A 22,708-nucleotide genomic window follows, 5' to 3' on the forward strand; every position below is an offset into this window, starting at 1 on the left:
CCACTGAGCCACCCAGGTGCCCCTAAAGGTTCTTTCTTATATAGCGGGATGTTCCTAGGGAGAGACAGTAAATCTGTCTCCTTTGTCTGTTGAGGCTCTTGCTCCATCCAAATACCTAATGTTTTCTTCCACCCCAGTACACACATGCGGGGGAAAACCCAGCTTCTGCATTTCTGCATCTCTTCTGTCTTCTCCTTCTTGAGGAATTCTGCTCAAAGTCTTACTCCTTTAAGAAACAGATCGTTAATGAAATGCTTCGTCTTGAAATGTTTCCTCCACCATGAAAGGGAAGACTTCTGGTCAAAGCACGCATTTCAAAGGGTGCCCTATATTTTGTGGTTGTGTGGTCACATCTGTGAAGGTTTGAAAAAACAATATTCTCTCTATGAAAAGTGTGATGATGTGACACTTAGAGCACATTTTCCACTGTTACTAGACTGGCCAATTATGTTGTAAAGCTGATGATAAAAAGCACTCGGCTACATTCTGGACACATCCCGGGAGTCAGAGCACAAAGTTTCCTCTTTTTAATGTTCCCAAGTAGTTTGTCTGCATCTATCCAGAACAATTTTTTTTTCTTCATTTCTTAAAGGCTTTCTTATGCCTTAGGTAATAATACTCAGCAAACAAGGTGCATTGGTGAGGATCCCAAAGCTGAGGGCTCCCGGGTCTATGGCCATCTAAATCAGAGAACCGGGAACACATCATCCAATTGATTCTTCCCCAAACCCAGTTCTTGTAATAAATCTGATCTCCTTAACTGACGTACATTTTTTTCAGTCCTCCATATTGTCAAGGAAAGTTCCCATGAATAAATGAGCCCATTGTGCTAAAATTCCAATTAAATATAGAGCCTCTCAGGCTTAGAGGTTGGAAAAAGGACATTACAGGCCTCGCACATTAATATGGCAGCTGGTGATAAGGGCAATTACCCATCCTCTGGCTTCCAGGGGCCCGCAGAGAGCTGCGTTAACTATTTCAAAGAGTTAATTCCTTCTAAAGTATTAATTCTTTCTAAAGTAATCCTGTGCAAAATGGATACCATCAATGATACCTTCACCTCCTCTCTAAATTTGGAGGAGATGGCTGGGTTTACCTTTTACCCTTGGGTACTTTCTAAAGGGGAAGAGCTCCCAGCATATGATGTAACTGTGGAGACTCCTGTCTTGTTTTTCTCCTCCAGACATACCTGCCATGTGGGGCTTAGAGGCAGTGAGCTCAGGTAAGGTGGCAACTAGGTTTTGGAATATCACAAGACGCCAGCGACTGTTTTCATGAGGAGAGTTTTATCTTCTTCCACGTGGACCCACACTGATATACATATACAAATACACACTTAATGCACACACATCGCTAAACTCAAAGATGAACGCAGAGTTATATAAGACAAGATCAAAGCTTGTACCTTTATAATATAGTATCTGTAAAACATCTGTCATTTCTCATTATTATATAAAACAAAATCTTTTCTTGTTATCAGATAAATACCACCTTCTCAGGGGCAGGTCCCTTAATCGATCTGAATAATCTATAGACTTACCATATTTGTCCACGGGGGAGAACTGGAGACCTCTCTTCATCTCCTCCAAAGACAGGCCTTGAGAGGAACACTGTCCAGCACTAGAAAATTCCGAGAGACATATGTTTTCACACTATGAAAACCATGGTGGTGGTTTGCTAATAACATTTTTATGAAACACAATTTATTCACTCAGCATAGATCCCAGAAAACTGACAAAATGATACAAAGGTTTTTTGTTGTTGTTGTTGTTGTTTTGTTTTTTTAAGATTTTATTTCTTTATTTGACAGAGAAAGAGATCACAGGTAGGCAGAGAGGCAGGCAGAGACAGAGAGGGAAGCAGGCTCCCTGCCAAGCAGAGAGCCCAATGTGGGGCTTGATTCCAGGACCGTGAGATCATGACCTGAGCTGAAGGCAATGGCTTAACCCACTGAGCCACCCAGGCACCCCCAAAGGTTTTTTTTTTTTTTTTTTTTTTGTCTTAAAGATTTTATTTATTTATTTGACAGACAGAGAGAGATCACAAGTAGGCAGAGGCAAGGAGAGAGAGAGGGCAAAGCAGGCTCCCTGCTGAGCAGAGAGCCTGATGCAGGGCTTGATCCCAGGACCCTGAGATCATGACCTGAGCCTAAGGCAGAGGCTTAACTCAGTGATCCACCCAGGTGCCTTTTCAAAGGTGTTTTGTTTTGCTTTTTTCTCCAAAGGTGTTTTTAATGCTACAAGTGACTAGTTGGGAGAGAGTTCAGAGTTATTTGGAGTAAGTCAGATCTGGGTGTGAGTCCTGCCTCTTCCAGGGAGGCTACAAAGGGCATGCCACCTATTCTCAGACTCAGTGTATTTATCTGTAAAATGGGAAAAATACATAAATAATTCCAGTTTGTTTTGATGATTAAATTTAATACAAAGGAGTGTTGATTCCAAAACCTGAATTAATATCATTGTAAGCCTTACTCAAAAGGAACCAATCACCAGAACATTATTATCTTAGTAATAATCAATATCAAGAAACCAATGGCAAGAGATATTGTTATTATTATATTGCTGTTGTTACAATGGTAACTATAAGAGATAATGATGATAATATTTATTTCATGATTCCTTGTAGTAAGCACTTACCTCTCTCATCTCACTTGATTCTTATCACTATCAAATCATTTCTGTCATTTTACAGGTAAGAAAACTGAGGCTGGAGCCATTAAGTAACTTGTCACACAGGTTTGGTAATTGGCTCATCTAAGGGTCGAACCCAAGGCTTTTAGATTCCAAAGCCTGCATGCTTATCTACTATTCAAATAGGAATTTCTTCCTGGTTCCTGGCCCTAATTAGTCTTTCTCTTCCTCTAACTTCTACTCTTTTATCTTACTGTTTAATGGGGTTGCTTCCTTTTTAGCTCTTCAGACTCAAAACCCGAAGCCAAGGAAACCTTCACCCTCACAGTGAATCATATCTGTCAGTGAATTATATACCTGTGGTCTCTCTTATGTTCACGTCAGTTTATACAACCATAAGATGGGAATCATAACCAAACTTGGCTTATAAGGTTAATCATGAGAACTAAAGAAATAATAAGTTTAAAATACTTTGAAAAGTGCTAGCATTTAAGAAACAATACATGTTACCCACTCTTATTATTTATAAAGGTCCAACTTGAAGGCAACATTTCCTCAGTCTTCTTGGAAATCCCATCCAGGATTTCATACCCTCTAGTACTTATTTTTTTGCCACAGAATCTGCCTTGGTGTAGCACCATCTGTATTTGTATGCTAGTGAACCCCACTAAACAGAATATTCCTGGAGGTCAGAGGTCCTGTCTGACATTTTGGATCTCCCACAGTGCTTAGCTGGTACTTTGTAAATAATTAAAATAATTAAAGTGTGTAAAATAAGGTTATTACAAAATGTTCATTTGAAGAAGTTAGATTTTTCTAAACTCTAATATAAATGCACACTGTTTAATTTACTTTGCCTTAAAATGATGACATGTTTGGCCTCACTTTCTTAAGAGATAAAGTGAAGTTCTTTTTTAGGGGAAAACAATGATTAAAAAGAAGAAAAAGTATTGACTTAAAGTGGGACATGGTATTAGCTGAATCAACATTAAGTGGCAAACCACACTCAGTTCTGGGCAATCAAATGTCATATGAGATATTTTTCAAAATAAAATGGACCTGCTGATACCCCAAAATTTACCTACTAAAGCCTCTTTAGCAATCTAGCTCCTTTTAAGAAATGTACTGTCCATAGTAGTCTTGGCAACAACAAGATAATGGGGAATAAATATTTTATCATCAAAAAGGCTATCTGGTTTCCTAGGAATAAAAACCCATCCCCAAGCTGTCTTATTTATTCAGTTGCTGAATGCAATTCATGCCAGGGGACTTAACCTTCCTGCCCAAGAAATACCACATGGGCTGGCTCTGGACACTGTTCTAGGATGACAGACAGATGGAGGCCACGCACGCCCAGGTCAAACAAAGCAGGAGAAACCAGACCCTGATCAATGGAACTAGTTGTCCTCAACCCATGTGCACCCAGACTTCAGCAGGAGTTTCACAGAAGCCCAGAGTTTAAGGGACACACCAGCAGGACCTGTGTTTGCTGAAGTTGTGGTCAGTGAAAATCGACGTGTCCAGTGATGTCGCTGTAAGTGTGAACTTATGTTCACACACTTAAGTAAGTGTGAACTAATGGCAGGTAAGAAAAACACTCAGTTTTGCAGTGTTTCAATATTACTAGTCAACAAGGTAGCCTTCTTTTTGCTAAAAGGATGCTGTATGTCATATATAGGCATATATATGAATGATATAGAATATTATATGGGTAATTTCATGCATTTGTTTAATGGGAATGTAGTGACGTTTTCTCCTTTAAAGAGAATAACAGAGTCTTTATGTTAGTTTTGCACACAACCCCATTATATCGACATTTCTTATTTAAGTACTAAAAAAGGTTTCAGTCGTTTTAGGCTAAATACTTCAAACTAGCTCTGTGATGTATATGTAAAGATAAACACAATCATCAGCCATTGTCTCTTACAAAGGCACACCAGGGGATGAATAATTTATCTAAAATGAAGAGCAGAACTAAAATTCAGAAAATATTTCCTGCTTTTCAATCCAAGCTTTGTGTGTATAGACTACCTAGTAGATGGTTAACTAAATAGGCCAGTTCATACTCAACCCCAAAATATGTAATCTGCATTTTTGTGTGTGCATGCCAGTCAGACCATTGTTTGTCGGCACAAGCTAGCATGTTTATAGTCAGTCACGTGGTCTGAGAATGGACTTACACACCATGAGCAAAGACAAGAACATTCTAAACTAGGAGGCTATGTTGGCTGAAAGGAATGCAGAGATAACGACGTTCATGACCAACACATTAAGCAAAAAGTATTATCCAAACTCAAGTCAATCAATATGTATGTAAGATTACATAAGAGCTATGAAAAGTGAGGAAAGTGCTAGATGATAGAATATACCCAAATATAGCTTCAATTCTTCAGAGCAGGAGGAAGGCAGAGTCTATAAACTAGTGGATTAATGTACATTCTAGGCAAAAATCCAGAAAAGAATATTAAAACAGAGTTTTTCTGTACACTTAAAAAAAAAAAAAGCACTGATTACTAGAAGCTACCATGGGCTCAGTAAGAAGAAAAAATAAAAGACACCATGTTAGATTTGCTTTATCTCTTTTCGTTGAGGATAAATTTAAAGGGGAACCCATACACAAGAACGTACATCTGGATTCCCACAGATACTGGACAGAGTTTCTTCTCATTGCTTGGAGGTAAGAAGGGGAGATCAGTGCCAAATGACAGGTGGTTAGATTGAATTGTCACTGGTTGAATAAGTGAAGAACTGACACAGACTTCAGGTAGGTGACATTCTCCATCTTCAGGGTAAAGGCTGAGGCTAAGACACTGGGAATAGTTAAAAGACAATATCACATTTCCTAAAGTTAGAACTGCCCCCAAACAGATTGAGTTTTTCTAGAAGGGGACACTGTCCCATCTCTGGAAGTTTTTGAGATATGGCTGAAGTACCTCATGGTTGTGGGGGCTACAGAGGGATCCAAATGATGTGACATTCCAGGTCCCTCCATTTCTTATGTTCCATGATTCTTTGGAAGGTAGTCATGAACCATGTAGACTTCGTGAAACTGGTTTTCATATGTTGGAAAGGCAGATGAGATTGCATTTCCCACTTAGGCAGAAGATTTTTATCTTCCTTATCTGAAGTGTCTGCCATTTGACCAGGACCGAACGGCCGATTTCCACACACGTGCCACGGCATACCTAGCTACTCATTACTGCTCCTACTCGAGGTGGTGTTTGCAGCGTTTTGTCTATAGACATTTCATTTCAAATAGTCACTGAACCCTGATATTTGCCGGAAGGAACCAGCTCTTTTTGTGGTCTATTTCAAAGGAAGAACCACACTGCCATCTAAGATGAAGCAAACAGAAAGTGTGGAGAAATCGCTTATCACATAAACCCATCATTAAGGATTTGAACGACAGGTTGTGTAAGGCTGGTGCTGAAAACCCCTGAGCTGCTTCATAGAAGTTTTTATAGAAGATAAATCTGTAGATTCTTCATGTTGCAGTGCCTGAGAGGTGGAGAAAACCTCCAAATCACTCTGTCATCTCTTACTCCAGGAAGGTATATTGTGAAGCAAAGCCCGTGAGGAAGTAAGAAAAAGACTGTCTAAAGAGAGTCCAGGGAACTCGGGTGCCTTCTCTCCATAGTGGTGGGAGTGGGCAGGACCACAGCGAGTTCAAATGGCCCCATTCAGAGCCTCAAAAGCAGCCAGGACTGTGGCTTCCAAACTATAGTCTGCCAAATGCTTTTGGTATTGGAGCAATGGATCATGGTTTTGGCTGTGGGATTTCATGAATTCTCAGAATATCTGCTAGTGCCATGACTGCCTCTGACTGAATTACATTCCAAAGGAGACATCAGGTGGGCACCCAGTCCAAAAGAAACCATCTTTATGACATTCTTCCAAGTGTGGTTTTTGCAGAGCCGGGGACTTTGATTTGGTGAATTATAGCAAATGAATAGAGTCCATATGGCTTGAAAGCAAGAGTGAAATTGAAACAACTAAATAAGAACAAAGAGACACGGAACAGTAAGTTCTACCATGATGATAGAATAATGATTACTAGGTTTGTAGAGGGCTTTGTGGTTGGCACATACTTTTATACTGATTAGCTTAGAGCATTTTTATCAAACCCCCATGAGGTATCTGGGAAGGCATTAACTTTACCTCCATCCTATACCAGGCTCCGATTGAACAACCTGCAGTAACTCACAGAGCTAGCAAGAGGTAGAACCAGAACTTGAACAAAAGGTCTTCAGACTTCCAGCCCATGCCCTTTCTTGACTTTTGGATTCTTGGCATACAAAGATGAACATGACATTCCTCATAGAGAAATACCTTTCATCATCATAGGGAAACCTATGATGCAAGAAAGCATCAGCTTTCTCGTGTCCTGCTTAGTTAGATCTTTTAAAAATTTTTTTACTTTCCCCTCTCCAACAATGGCTTACCTGTCCCTGTGCCAAAACTTGAGACACACACAATAAACTTGCTAAAGGGGATGCTTATGCTTCCCCACGACTGTCTGATCTTGTGCAAGGTTTTCTAAGCTGCATGCATGGATTCATCTTCCTAAACACTGCCCTGGCTATGTCAAACAGGAAACCATTAGGTTACTAGTGTGATTAAAGACATCAGGCACAATTTTCTTCCATTCAAGTTGGTCCAATTAGTTTTTATGCAGCTAAAGATGCCCTCAGGCTACTGGTAACCTAGAAGATTTAGTCATTTGGACTTTGCAAAGCCAACACCATCTAAGACCTCACAGCTTTGCAAATATGGTTTGTGGTTTGTTAGGACTTTTTCTTTTTTTTTGGCCATCTGTTATAATCATGTTACTTATGAAAAAATATTAGTGAGGGGATCGATGGCATATGCACCTTTATCCCCTTCCTCAAGAGGAATGTACCCAAGTTAAAAGTCATTTCTTTCACTCAAAATGAAACACATACAGGTAACATCTAACAAGAATTTCAGTTCTTTGATGTTAATCTAAGGGACTAATAGAAAGAAAAGGTAGAGAAACAGCCTGCTGCAATCCCTAATAAAGGTGTTTACACAAGGAAAATAAATGCTTTGCCATAGAAAAGGCGCTAGAGTCATCTGGCTGTTCCTTTTGGCATTTAGCTGAAAACAAATAGATCTATTTAAAACAGATCTGTCACAATGGATAAATGCCTTTCTATGCCTTGCAATGTCTATGTAGCCCACCTTTTCACTGGTTGAAAGAGAAAGACGACATTTCTATTAGAAATGGGGTCACCTTTAGCCTAACTTTGAAATAGTCCAGTCAGACTCTTATGAATAAGCATTTGTTAATTTATCAGCTAAGTTCAAAATATTTATTTATTCATGATTTCATCCTGGCTGTTTTCATAATGTTATTTTGTCTTTGTCAATATTCCCTACTTGATAACGTCCTAAATTAAAACAAATTTATTGCTCCCATTACAGTGAATGGGCAATGGCCAAAGTATTTAATGGGGCCAGAGGTCAGTGCAAAATATCTCTTTCAGGAAAATCAAACCCATCAGCTTTCTTTCAGTGGCAAATGTCCCCAGGCTATAAAAGGCCTGAAAGACTTGGCAATGGGTCGTGGCTCTGTTTGAGCCATTAGGCAAATATCCAAGGTCTCGGCTCCCCCATTTTTAAGGGAAAAAGCAATTAGGGAAAGAATTATGAATAAGGGAAAATGCAGCAAAAGTTGAAACTGTGTGCTAGTTCCTTGATGGCTCATAAATTTTTAATGTGCTCAACAGTACCTAACAATACCACTGCCTCTCAATTTACCTATATTTTTAGCAGGTATAAATGAGGAACTGTGCAATCCAGTAGGAGGGGCACTTAGCATGCCTTGACTGCTACAACTAAGGACCACCCTTGAAATACAGTAAAAACTCACTTATCCTTCACCTTCTGTACTTACTATTATCCAAAAAGAGGGAAAGTACTTGAAATTTTAGAACTAGAAGATCTTGGGAGCATGATGGTCATAAAGCTCACCTCTCACTCCTCCATTTTCCTGCCTCCCATTTTACCAAGAAGGAGGTCGAAGCTTTGTGAAGGGGAAACAAAAATTTGTTGCCTACCTGCTAAGCGTCAAGGACTCTGCTAGATGCCTTGCGAATCTTATTACATTTGCTCCATCTTACAACCTGTTTTACATGTGTGGGAAAGGAGTCTAAGTCTGGTTCAGGATCACACAGCTGTAATTTCAACACAGGCCAGGCAGCACATAAACAACCTGCTCTTCTTAACTCAGTTATCTCTAGAAAAGACTCCAATATTATTTTATTTTAAAGATTTTATTTATTTATTTGACAGAGATGACAAGATGGCAGAGAGGCAGGCAGAGAGAGAGAGAGGGAAGCAGGCTCCCCGCTGAGCAGAGAGCCCGATGTGGGGCTTGATTCCAGGACCCTGGGATCATGACCTGAGCTGAAGGCAGAGGCTTTAACCCACTGAGCCACCCAGGTGCCCCAAGATTCCAATTTTATACCTATAACTTTGTCTCTCTCCTTCTTTCCGTGGTTAATTATCAAGCCCAATGCCAGGTGCTGTGCTGAGTGCTAAGAACGCAGATATGAGTGTGATGGACATGGACTCTACCCTTTGGGGTAAACAGAAATATAGACATGTACAGGTAAACTTCAGTGCCTGGGGACACAGTACATCCTGCACAGGGTACCCTCCCTTCACAGAGGAAATGCAGGACAAGCAAGGGTTCTCGAGGGGAGGGGACTTCTGGGATAGGTATAGGTTGGGGCATGTGCAAAGACCTAGGAAATCAAATGGCTAAAGTGAATACATAAAATTTTAACTTTCATTTTGAAACAATCTCAAAATGAAGGAAGGTTGCAACAGTGGTACATTTTTTAAAAAAATCCTGAACCATTTGAGAGTAAGTTGCCAATCTGATGTCTATCATTTCCCAAACATTCTAAAATAAAGACATTCTCCTATATAGCCTAACATAATCTTCTGATTTCATCTACTCTCAGATGCCATTCAAGACTTGTGCATTGTGTCAATAATGTTCCTTCCAGCAAAAGGATCAGATTCAGAGTCATACACTGCATTTAGTTGTTCTGTTTCTTTGATTTCCTTCAATTGGAGACAGTTTCTCAGTCTTTGAGTTTCATGACCCTGAATATTTTTGAACAAGCCAGTTATTTTGCAGAATATCCTTGAGTTTGGTTTGTCTGAGGCTTACTAATGATTAAATTACAATTATGTATTTTTGGCTAGAAGCATCACAAAAATGATGCTGTGTTCTCTTCATTGTATCCTGTCACATTGTCATTTGACCCATTATTGTGTTCTTAATTTTCATTACTTGGTTAAGGTGGTGTCTGAGAGGACCCACTATTACAAAATGACTCTTTTTGTAATTAATAAGTATTTTGTGGGGAGTTACTTTGAGACTATATAAATATTCCATATCTCAACTAAATTTCAATATCTTCACTTATTTATATCAGTATGGATTTACAGTTACTATTTTATTCAATGGATTATAATGTTACTGTCATTATTTTGCTGCTTAAATTATCTTATAGTTGGCAAGCAGGAGCCCCTTTAAGCTGTCCTTTGATATAGACTCATCTTTGAGTATCTCTTTACTTTCTGGCACCAGACGTTCCAGGCTTACTTTGTGCATTCCTTGTCCCAGCCTTGAAATCTGTCGTTTTTCCAAAGTACCCTTTTCCCTTTTTGTGGAGAACAGTATTTAGAAATCAAGATCTGGGTGCTTGGTGTGTTCCTTGTTGAAGTGTTGCTGCTCCCAGACCCTCTCACTGAGCAGGTAGAGGTGAAGAACATGCGTGTATATACATCCTTGGGTAAATACATTGAGACCTCTCCTGCCACCCTCAAATCATACATTCATACCTTTATCTCCAATCCAATCTAACATTACAGTGTCCATTCAGACAGTGAGAAACCTGGTCCCCATTATCATTAATATATTTACTTGGTTGATCATTGCTTCCAAATGTACAAATCTCTGGGTGCTGTCACACCCCCATCCCTCAAAGCATATCTGGACATCTTCCTTTACCCCACATGGTTTCCACTCTTGCTTCCATGTGGCTGCTTCCCTTCCCCTCTTGGGTTCTGACACCCCACTCCGGGCTATTTCCTCCCTGGTCTGCCCCAGGCTGGTGCCTCCTCTCTTACCTTACCTCCTCTCTTCTCTTAGTCCAGTACTCAGTACAGAGCTGTGCCCCGTGTGATGCCCTCCTTACCCTCTGTGGGTTCCCATCATTAGCACAGGGCTGCCTGCTACGCTTATACCCTCTTTACCACCCTCATGCTCCAACTTCCCCACACCAGGCACCTTCTTGTAACTGACACCCTTCTCAATCTGCACAGAACCACTGTGGCCACCACCTCCCTGCATGAACATTCTTCCCATTGTGCATGGGATCTGACACCTCACGTGGGGTCACTGCTTCACTGACCCATCTCACAGATGTCCTCCTTCCTAGGCTCGGACCCCGACCTCCCATATCAGGTTTCTCCCCCTATGGATGCCTTCCTTACAATACCTGGGCTCTATTATCTTGGCTGGGTAGACCAAAACCCTCGTGGAAAACCTTCCTTCCTCCCGCTCTAGTCTGACACCTCAGGCCAGGCAGCTGTCACCCACAACTCTCATCACCCACATAGACATTCTCTGTACCCTACTTGGATTCAGATATCCTGTTCCACATCTCGTGAAGACGTCAACCTTGCTCAGCCCTATCTAATGGCTTTTGTAAGAAAGGGGAAGGGAAGAGGAGTAACCAGGATGAACTTTTAAAAATGTTCATCAGATTATGTCATGTTCCTGTTCAAAATCCCTCAGGGACTACCCAACACATGCAGAACAACATTCTCATGCCCTGTTCTGGCTAATGAACCTTCGTGGTTTGGTGTCTACCCTCAGTGGACTTTACTCCGTAACACTCCCACCTGCCTCCAGTGCTGTATCTACAACAGAGGACTTCGATATCTCCTCTTTTTCCTGTCTGATGAACTCTTCACTTGCTTTTTCCCCCTGCTGCATGCTGTTCCCCAGGCCCTTCCTTGTTTTCACATCATTCTAACCAGCCCAACTAAACTAGCCTTCCAGTCACTCTGACTCTGTATCTTATCAACCTGTTCTAACTGCCTGCATAGTACTTACCACCATCTCATTTTCTTGAGTATTTGTTCATTGTTTGTCACCTGTGTAGCCAGATGTAGTACTCTGCCTTGTTCTATTTGGGTAGTCACCTTTAGAATTTTCTATACCTGCCCATGGTTTCCTATGTCTGTCCTTAAAGGTGGGGATGAATAGCTAATTCTCCTTCCACCCACCTTAATGAGCCTCCACCAGGGAGGAACAGGAGTTGGTGGATAAATCCTCCATCATCCTTGCTCTTTGTTGGGAAAATTCTGAGCCATGGCCTATACCCTCAGAGTACACAACATGAAATGAAGTCTTAGTTGCTCACGGCAGTGACTTACTCATTAACGTACCCCCTTATTTACTTTTCTTTCCTTCACTGTGCTTGAGATCACATCCTGGGTGGGGGGTGGGAGGGGGATTCTCGCAAATCCTTGTCTCACGGCCTTTTTTTTGGAGGAGCCCAAATTAAGATGGCCTGCCTCTTCCAGCTGGAGGGCAAGTTTCATGACCACAGGGACTGGTTTGTCTCATGTACTACTGTGTCTCGATCCCCAGTGCCTTAAACTAATTGTCATGAACTAGGTATCCAATAAATATCTACTAAATGAGTGAATGGTGATTCCTCCCCTGCAACTATACTTGTGCTTATTTTTATCAGCTCCTGCCATTTCTTCAACCACTGCCCAAGAATGAGCTACATCCTCCTGTTACATGCATTGGAACAGTGACCTCTGCAGAAGGCTCCTTACTCCTCTTTCCTGTCCAGCCTATTCCACCCTCCTCTCTTTGCCAGAGAAATCTGTGAGTGATTCTTTGTTAGGGTATCCTCATACATTCAGTGGTTTTCGGTAGTCTTACAGATACACAAATGAAACGAAACACCATGGCTTCTGGGATAGAGGTGAGGGCCATATGGAAAAGAGGCAGGAACCACAGTGGCCTCAGTGCTGCTCGAGGCATTGGCTCTCGTCATTGGCAGAACCTGCCTCACAGTGCATATTCATCTGACTAGCATGTGGACTGGCGATGCTGCTTTATGAATCTTTGTGTCCTCTGGGATTGACCAGGGTAAGTAAACGGTCTGACTTCTTGAAGGAAGCCTTATTATTTTTCCATTGGGGAGATAAGTTTCCAATGTATTCAGTTTCAGAGCTACATGACTTGAAAAAAATTTGGATTTTTTAAGTTCCTAGAACAAGGGTCAGATACATTTTCCTGTAAAGGGGCAGATAGTAAATATTTTAGAATTTGCAGATCATAGGGTCTCTGTTGCAACTGTCTAACTCTGCTATTACAGAACAAAAGTGGATATAGACAATATGTAAACAAATGAGTGTGGCTGTGTTCAGAAAAACTTCATAAAAAAAACTTCAGAGAGTTAGATTTTGCCCGGGGGCATAGTTTATCAACGCCTCCGTTGGAGCAACAGATCAACCCTCTATGTGATGTTTCTCTAAGCCATCTTCTACCTTTGGGCCAAACAGTGCAATCCCAATGAGGTAGGATCTCCACTCATCTTTCATTTTAGTAGTTCCTCTTAGAAGAGGAATAATCAAGATGGAAATAGATGTGCTAATGGCAAAACAGAAAAGAAATAGAGTATACATTTATTCCGTGTTTACCATATATCAGATTTGTACAAATCACATTCTCATTTAACGCTCACTGCAACATTATGAAGGAGGTGATATTCTTATTTTCATCCTGTAGGTAAGACGCGTGAGACTCGGAGAGCTCAACTAACTTGCCTCAGGTCACACAGCTTATAAGTAGTCGAACTTGAATTTGAACTCGGGCCCGTCGGAGCCCAAGCTTTTAACCACTATTTTATAATAATGGCCCCTGGGTGGCTACATAAGTAGAAATTACAAAACCAATTTTATTGACGGAAGATAAAAGTGGCAAGTAGAGAGGCGCCTACAGAGCAGTACATATTCGTTTCCCCTTTTGGATTGAGAAAAGTTCAAAGGCCATCTTTGTTGATTGAACATCTCCAGGCTCTGTTGTATGGATTCAGATCCCTGCAAGAAATTCCATGTTCCTTTGTTCTTTATGACAGGCCAGTCTGAATGGAAAGATTTGAAAACTCCCTTAACTCTTTGAACATGTAGAACATTGATCTTCACAAACCATTTGAAACACCCTAAGGAGGTTACAAAATTACAAGCAATTTTTTTTTATTTTGTTTTTGTTTTAAGTGAATGTATACTAAACCTCTGGGACCTTTGCCTCATCATACAACACCAAAGCTTTCCCTGCCTCCTCTGTGTATTCTTTGCTGTCAGACCCTGAATAACAAAATGGTATTATGTTGCTAGGGTGCCTTGTTCTTATTGAAAAGCTCTTCTCCTGCCAGTAACGTGGGGGCTCTTACCCTACTCTGGTGTGATGTGCTGTGAAGCTTCTTTGAATCCTGGGGCAACCTAGGGTTTGACATTTCCTGCTAAGCCCACCACTGCTCCTGCCTTCTGTTTTGGCAGGAACACGACTGTGGCTTCTGGAAGAAGTGTCCTGTGACTGGCTGCATAGCTAGACCTCCAGGGTTAGTTTTATGTTGGCATTTATGAAGCCTTGATACGGGGCACTCCAGACTGCACCCACTTTCGGAATGGGAGTCATGTTCTGTTAGTTACCTCTGTGGCCCTGGCATCTGGGGCCTGGTGCAGAGTGTGCTCTCCACAATATTTAATAAATGAATCTAATGGACCTGAACTCCTGGTCATGTCCCTGGCCTCCTGTCTCAGCCCCAGTGCTCCGGGCAGGCTGGCTGAGTGGACAGTAGCATAAGGTTTCTAGTTCTGGCACCACCACTGCCAAGCTGTGGCTTGTGACCAAGTTACGCAACCCTCCCCCATGCCTTGCTTTCACTCCTGCTCCCCAGTGCTTGGGTAGCTGCCCTCCCTAGTATGGGCTCTATCAAATTGTTCATCGTTGCTTTTCCATCACTTATCAGTCTTCCCCAGTGCCCAACCCACAGCCTAGGCTAAGTTAAATATTTATTACGTAATTGAATGAGAGGAAAGTAAGTTTAAAAGAAAGAAGGAATTGACTACCACTCCTCTCAGTGCCATAAAGCACACCAGGTAGGGTGATCCTTTTAAAAAGCAGTGTGATCACGTGACTTCTCTGCTCAGACCCCTGTGGAGGCAGGTGTCTCAGTCTCAGGAAACACCCAAGTCCTCCCAATGGCCTGTGCCTCCTTCATGATCTGGCTGCCTGCCCTTCTCTACTTTGTCTCTTATTACTCTTCCCTAGGGTTGTTTTGCTCCTTCTGGTCTCCTGGCTGTTCCTGGAATTCACAGACATGATCTCACCTCAGGGAATTTGCACTTACTGTTCCCACAATCTGGAATGCTCTCCTCTAGAGGCCTATGGTTTTCGAATTCACTCTGTTCACATCTTTGCTCACATGTTATCTTCTGGCTGAGGTCTTCCCTGATCTTTCTGTTGAAATTTGCAAATCACATCTCTTTCTGTGCCCCCTATCCATCACCCCTGCTTTACTATATTTCATAATTTTCTTTAAAAAAAAGTCACCCTCCTTCCTCACTAGAGTAAAAGCTCCATGAGGGAAGGGATTGTTTTGTCTGTTTTATCTGATGCTGTATTGCAGAACCTAGAAGTGTAGGCTCTGAATAAATATTTGCTAACTGAATGAATGAGTTAAAGAATGTCCACAGCCCTCAGAAGTGAGAAAAATGGAAAATCGCTTACGAAGTTTCTTTCTGGAGACATTTATGTGGCTTTCTGCTGATGTATTTCCTGCTACAATTTTTAAATAGGAAAGGGTTTGGGGAGTCCCTGCAGTCAGTCACCAGCTGGCCCTACCTCAGGTCTGGCCACAGCCGATGGCACTAGGCAGCAGCCCTGGGGTCCACATAGTACCAGGTGCAGAGAACCTGCAACATACCCCGCCCTCCTGGAAGGGCCAAACCTGTCTACTCTAGGCAGGCCCACAGAGGCACCTCTCTGCAGATTTCCAAAACCAGCTGAACGGGGCATAGATCAGGCTACTAAAATACCTAATAGGCTCCTCTGAATGCTTCCAAATACTATCTGGTATCAATTATCACACTGTGTGCTTTCAAGACTTTTCACAGAGAAGAATTCACTGGAGATTTTGTGGGCACTGCAGAAAAGAAAAAATTACTCACTGTGTTTGTGGTTGGCCACAATACGGCTGTGGCCAAATGCCAAAGTTTGCAAAAGCACTTCTTTAGTGAAAGCAGGAGCTCCACATTTACTTGTGCTTTTGGACCTGGGGCCTAGGAGAATTGCCTCCTTCTCTTAGATACACAACCCAGGGAACAGCAAAACACAAACATCACACTCACAATTCTGTGATACGTGACTTTTAACAAAGCCAGATGTTTCACAGAAGGATCAATTAGGATAACGTTTCTAAAAGCACTTTTTAAAATCATAAGTATTAGAACACCTATTTCGCTTATGTTTAAAATCTCATTTAAGCTTTGTGGCAATCACGAGGGACGGATATTATTATTAATGCCGTCATTACTTTTTGTGAAGACACTAAAGAGCAGAAAGCTCAGGTCCTTCGCCTGAGGTGAGTAACGGGGCCAGTAACAGGGAGGAGAGGACTCGGGACACACATGCAATGCTTCACAGTGTTGACACAGGACAGGAAGTCCTGCGATCTGCCTGAGTGAAGTGAGTGTGTGGGCTTCTTGCCTCTCATTAGTAGTTTGGATTTTTCAATTTCGAGTGGACATTCGGGCATGGTGTTAGAAATTTGGGCCTCTGGTCGTGAGCCTGTTGATGATTTGAATCATGCAAAACTGAGTTTTAGGTATTCACAGTCTCATCATGAATTCCCTCTATAGGCAAATAGACAACGTTTCCACTAAAGTCAGGGGCTAAGGTAAGAAGAGAGCAGATTTTGAACCTGAAAAAAACACCAATTTTAATCCACATTTGAATCCATAATAAATATTCCAACCAGAAAATGAATGTTATCTCGGGATTGCTTCCTTGGGTACTATGTGTGCGCAAACACACGCATGCACACGCGCACACACACACACTTTAAAGACTTAGCAAACAACTGCTTTACATTTTTGGAATATGTGGGGGAAAGTCAGATCCCCTCTTTTTCATGCTGTTTTTTAAAGATATATCCTCAGGAGTAAGTCTTCTATACCGTGTTGGGAGAATGAGTCATGCAATGCCCATTACAAATATCCCCCAGGCACCACTCTGGAGGTGTACCCCCTCCATCTACCTCTTAATGGAAGACGCCCCACTGAAAGGAAACCGAGTCTGGGGAATGGGTAATCCGAGCTGCCCCACGTTCCTATAGGAACGCTAGGCACACACTTCCTTTATTTACGGGCATGGTGCAGAGGCCGCCTCCTTCGGATTCCGGCTCTTAGCAAGTGCAAGCATCAGCTCCAAGCATAGAACTGCCCTAATGCCTTTCTTTGAAGCCCCGGAGTCCACAGTCTACTATTTGTGTCTGGCCCTGATTCATCACGCGCCTGAATGCTTCACCTGCTATGTTCAGCTTCCAATAGAGCCTGAACCAGATTAAAAAAAAAAAAAAATCCCTGGCCAGTGAATCTCAGCATGAGAGAGTAGGAAAAGTGAGAAGGGTGGGAACTAAGGCAGATAGTAATTACTTCCTATGGTCCGTCTTTGGAAGGATATCGATATATCTCTTTCATCCAGATTTTTTGCTCTACCTGGATCCCAGCTACCTGTTTAGACAATTAACAACAGTTAGATGCAGACCCACAATCACTCTAGGCTTTTGAGTGGTTATGATTCATAACGCAAATGGCATTAAAGAGACCAGCACAGGTTTTAGAGAAATTTCTACTTATTTTCAGGATCAAAACACTTAATATTTACATAGAAATAACTAGAAACACCCATTTACAATTTATTCATTAAAATTCGCCTGTTTGATTCTGTGCCCTTCTTATCATAAAGTTTATAATGCTTTGCTGAAAATGGTCTTCAACTGCTCTGTGAGGGCAGGGATTGGGTCTACCTTGTTGATCACCATATCCCCCATGCCTGGAGGATAGGGGGTCTTTACCAGTTATTTGCTAAGCAAAAGAAGGAAGAAAGGAAAGAAATTAAAAAGGCTTTACAAAAAACAGTGGCATTTAATGTAGAATATGTATGTGTGTTTGAGTGTCTGTGTGTGTGCATGCATGTATATGATTAGGTAGGAATTTCTTGTGATGTAATATCTGTTTCATATAATACCTAACATTTATTGAGCAGTAACTATGTACCAGATGTTTTAAGGTTTATGGACATTGTTTCACTCAATCTTCACAATAATCATGAAGTGAGTACTATTATTTTCCTTGTTTTATAGATAAGGAAGCAAATAGGAAGAGGTTAATTAGTTTGGCCAACATTATGCATAGGAAATGGCTTTGCCAGAATGTGGACCCAGCCGGTGGGACTGCATGAATGTGCCCCTTATCACCATTGTAACAGGCTCCATATATGTCACAGTTCCACCTCTGCAAACCCCCCTGGTGACAGGGAGAGGACATCCTCTAAAAATGTCCTGGGGCTAAAGCTGGTTGTAGATCTTTTGCCCAAAGGAGAAATACTGTCCGTTCCGGGTACTCAGAGCACAGAGAATTGGATCTGTGTTCTCAGAGATAGGACTCCAACACTGCCCTAGGGAACACGGGACTATTCAAGCTCCTTTTTACTTCTGCTCCCATGTCCCCACTATTCCCAACTGAGTGAACTGAAACCTCAAGCAAGTACCCCAAGATGAATCAACGTCACATAGAACTTCTAGGTCTAAGTTTAGTGAGGGGCTGCCCTGCTTTCTGTTAGTCTGACTTCAATGATTAAACACGTTACAGTTCAGAGGGGTCTCCTCTCTGTGTCACCCCATAGTGGACCAAGACTCCCTACCTCTCACTATGTTCCAGGGCTCCCTTGTATCTTCCTTCTCTTTTGTTATCAGTGTATTAAAAATGGAGGCAGAACAATAACGTTGTTCCTTTTTTAAGTTGTAAGACATAACTTTTGGTGTCAGAAGACAGGGGTGAGAGAGAAGGCTGATGGAGATAAGCAGAGACTGAGGAAGAAAGAGCCGAGGCAGAGGAAGTGATCAGTACAAGGGAGGATGGGGCAAGACCTGGGAGAAAGGGAAAGGCTAGACACAGAAAAGAAGCACTATTTCTCTACCTGAAGATAAACAGAAGAAGATTCATGAAGTTTTTAAGGAAGTTTATAGGGATCGAGGAGGAAACTTGGTGGCAGTCATGGAGGTGGTCTCAAATTTTTAAGAAAAGTAGGAGGCAAGGTCATGTGAATTCTGTTTGTATTTAAATGAAATCCATTTACATTTTCATACTAAAGACCTACTCTGAACCTAATTCAGTCAATTTTTGGTGGGGGGGGATGTCATTCATAATCCAGGCATAGATGACAAATACTTTACAATTCAGAATGGTGAACATCATAAATGTTAACCTTTGGTTTTTTATTTATTTTATTTTATATTTTTAATCTTTGGTTTATCTCAGCCATAATGTATCCTCATTGTGGATACCTGTCCTCACTTTGAGAAAATTCATGTATAAAACAGAAGTTTCTTTTAAAGATACATTCTGTGGAACTGTTTTGTAAAACCATTTACTTAATAAAGAGATTCTTAGAAGTTTTCTATTACTCTAGCTTCCCTGTAATTTAGTTTACAAAAATCAATCTAAGGACTTTTAAAAGTTGTACTTTTAAGGTAAGGTAATTTGTTTTAAATTGAAGACTAAATGCTTTCTCAGGATGCATATTTGTAAATGGTGTTTTAAAAATGCATCCTTTACTTATGGAAAAGAAATTACATAAAAGCAAAATGTGAAACCAAAAAAACCAATACAATAATTTTGAACTTAAAAAACAGATATTATTTTGAATACCATTTACGATGGTTAGTAACTGACAGTAAGTTTCCCAGATGGGCTTCTGATAAAACACAGAAACCAAAAACTTAGTCATGATTAGTAGAATTCACTAAGACCCTGGTGCAGAGCTAAACAGGAGGAGTTGATGTGGGAGTAGGAGAATCAGAGGTCCTCTAGGGATAAGAAAAACATCTTAGAAAAGACCAAGAGTCTACAACTGCCCTTAGGTTATACTGGTCCTGTAGGTAAAGAGGAAGAAGGAAAATGCCGTGGAAATATCATACACAAAAACAATAAATAAAGGGAACAAATAGCAGGATGCTATGTGGAAGCAGGAGATACATAAATAAGTAGGCGGAAGTCCCTTCTATCCTTTCAATTCCTATTGAAGGGCTGGATAATTCCTCTAGCTACCCTGACCAAGGCGTAGAGGGTCACCTCTAATGGCCCCTTTTCCTCAATCAGCAAACCTTCTGTGTCCCCTCCACCAGGCCAGTATTTCCCAGGATCTATTGCCCACTCTCTGTTTCTCCTTACTCTCACTAAGAAACTCTTGGTCTGTCACCTGCCCTCTAGCATAGCTGCTAGATTCATCTACACATAGCTGCCAGATTCATCTTTTCTGAGCAAGAACTCTGACTAGGTCACCACTTGCTTGAAAACTTTGAATGGCTTCCTAGTATATGCTGAGCACAGTCAAAGATGATTACATTAAGTATCGCTTAGAGCAGTGGTTCTCAAAGTGTGGTATCTGAATCATCAGCCTCAGCATCCTCTGGGAACTGGTTGGAAATGCAAATTTTTAACCCTGCATCACACCTCTGGGAGGAGGCCCCTCAATCTATGCTTTAAGAAGCCTTCCAGGTGATTCTGATGCATAGTAAATTTGAGAAACATTGGCTTAGTGATTAAGACCATGAACTCTGGCTTCAGATGGCTTAGTCTCAAATCCCCTTTTGGCTAACTAGCTATATTCCTTACACAAGTTGCTACCTAGGTCTCAGATTCCTCATTTTAAAAACGGAGGTCTGAGATCGCTACTATGAGTTATACACAGATTATATATAATGTATAACATGGTGCCTACACAAATGGAGCCCTCGACAAATATCACCATTACTAAGTACTGTTATTAAAGGCTACCTCCGCACTGATCCCGAACTACTTCCCATAGTCTGGCTCAGTTGATCCACTCACTGTTCCAGGCAGGTCTTAGCCACTAGCACATATGTGGGCTCAACTGTTCGACATATGAATCAGTGACGAGTGAATGCCAGAAAGTTCTTGATAATAATTAAGTGCCTTAGGAAAGGAGCTTAATTTGAAATTGAATGCAGTGAAAATTCTAATGAATGTTAATGAGGCATTGATTTACTATCTGACCTGATCATGATAAACCAGTCGCTTTTATTCCCATCTGTAAAATGGGATTAATGTCATTAACCTCCTTCAAAAGAATTATCCCTACAGATACACTGCACATAGAAAGTTCTCACAGGTGTTGAAGGTGATTCCTCTGATAGATAATAATGAATCGTATTTGCCAAAATGGGGACAAGCCATAAATAATCTCCATCAACAGATTGGGAGACTGGGGACAATGATGTTTCTGTTTTATTTGGAATTTTTATCAGTGTTTCCTCAATTCTGCTCATGGGAAATGCATTATAAAAACTTCTTTTAGGCTTCTGTCACATTTGGGTAGAGGATGCTAGAGAAAATATTGTCTGCCATGTGGTTAGCAATTACTGAGATCATTTGTGTGAATTGTCAATAAGGACATGCCTCTATGTAGAATGTTCAGACACTGGAAAATACCAAAAATAAGCTGCCTTAAGCTATCATAGTAAGGGTTGGGGAAAGTGTGGATGTAGGAGAGCACATCCATTACTACTTCTGCAGAAATAAAATGTTTGTATTAGTGATGACAATATTCAATGCCTCCTCCACATAGGAAGTAGATATCATGTTACCATTGTTAAACTGTAGCACTCTCCACAACTTGTCATTTCTTTTTCAGACCTAGCCAAATCTTAACTAAAGCCTAATTCTGTCAATATTGTAACTGATCTCCTCTGCTACTAGACACTCCTTCCCCTCTCCAGGCCATAGCAAAGTTGTGGAAATGACCCTCCTTTAAGACAAGGTTGACCATGCTATCTACTGCAGAGATGCCATGGCCCAGGTCCCTAGCAGCAGACATGGTTTGCTTCTCTAGGCTCACTGCCTGTTGAGCTCTGCCTTATACGAATAGGCCCCAACCCAGTGAATTTCTTGGTCACAGTACCCTCACACAAGCCCCACGCTAGATGGCCTCACTGTCTCAAGTACAGGCATTTACTGCATTGTACTGTCTAGACTTTTATCATCTTCAATCAGGAACCATTTCTTATTTTTGCCTTTGTTTTCAGCATTAGCAAAACATCTGGAAATTTGGAACCCTCTCCCTATTCTAGTAAGTAGTGCTCGAACAGACGAATGAATGAGTGGATAGCAGCATTCATTGACTAGTCTTCAACATTCGCTAATTTTTTCCTGGCTCATGGGAAATTTCAGAACAAAAAGAAATGACCAGGTTTTTAAAAATCTTGAAATACCTAAGTTATGATCAATAAAATTATAGATATAAATGATTTACTCTTCAGATTCACATTCGCAGCACAATTTCCGCTGGAAGATCCCTGGAGGATGACTTTATCAGGAAATGGATGATCTCTCTCCCCCACCTCCCTAGTGAGGCTCTTAAGATAATAGTACTATTCTCTATTCACATTCTCCACAAAAGGCAAATTTCTCCTTCTTGACTGAGTCAGATATCAGCATTTTTGTGGGAATAAAGGAGGTAAACTGGCTCTTCAGGGCATTAGGCTGGCATGGGGTACTATAGTCCTTTCAACAACTGAAGATCTACAGTCCAAAATAAGAGCCAACTGAAGAGGACTAGGTTTCTGAAGATGAAAACCTCAGACTTACCTTAGATTCCATCACACTTATTGTTTGACCTAGCTTGAATGTCCTTGTCAGATCCCACT

The 22,708-nt window shown here is 41.2% G+C and overlaps 1 protein-coding gene across 4 annotated transcripts in view; it reads right to left on the reverse strand.

Moving 5' to 3' along the window:
* Window positions 1-22,708, reverse strand: part of TNNI3K (TNNI3 interacting kinase) — a 307,291-nt gene that overhangs the window by 2,454 nt on the left and 282,129 nt on the right. For 2 of the 4 annotated variants that reach the window (XM_047725511.1, XM_047725508.1), the window contains one exon: window positions 1,541-1,620. In XM_047725511.1, the coding sequence (XP_047581467.1) occupies window positions 1,541-1,620 (80 nt within the window). Of the gene's footprint in view, window positions 1-119; window positions 227-1,540; window positions 1,621-13,659; window positions 13,841-22,708 lie in introns of those variants that run through there. The other 2 variants (XM_047725509.1, XM_047725510.1) reach the window with 2 other exon arrangements.

This window comes from Lutra lutra, chromosome 4 (assembly GCF_902655055.1).
Source record: "Lutra lutra chromosome 4, mLutLut1.2, whole genome shotgun sequence".
In the NCBI taxonomy this organism is placed as follows: Eukaryota; Metazoa; Chordata; class Mammalia; order Carnivora; family Mustelidae; genus Lutra; species Lutra lutra.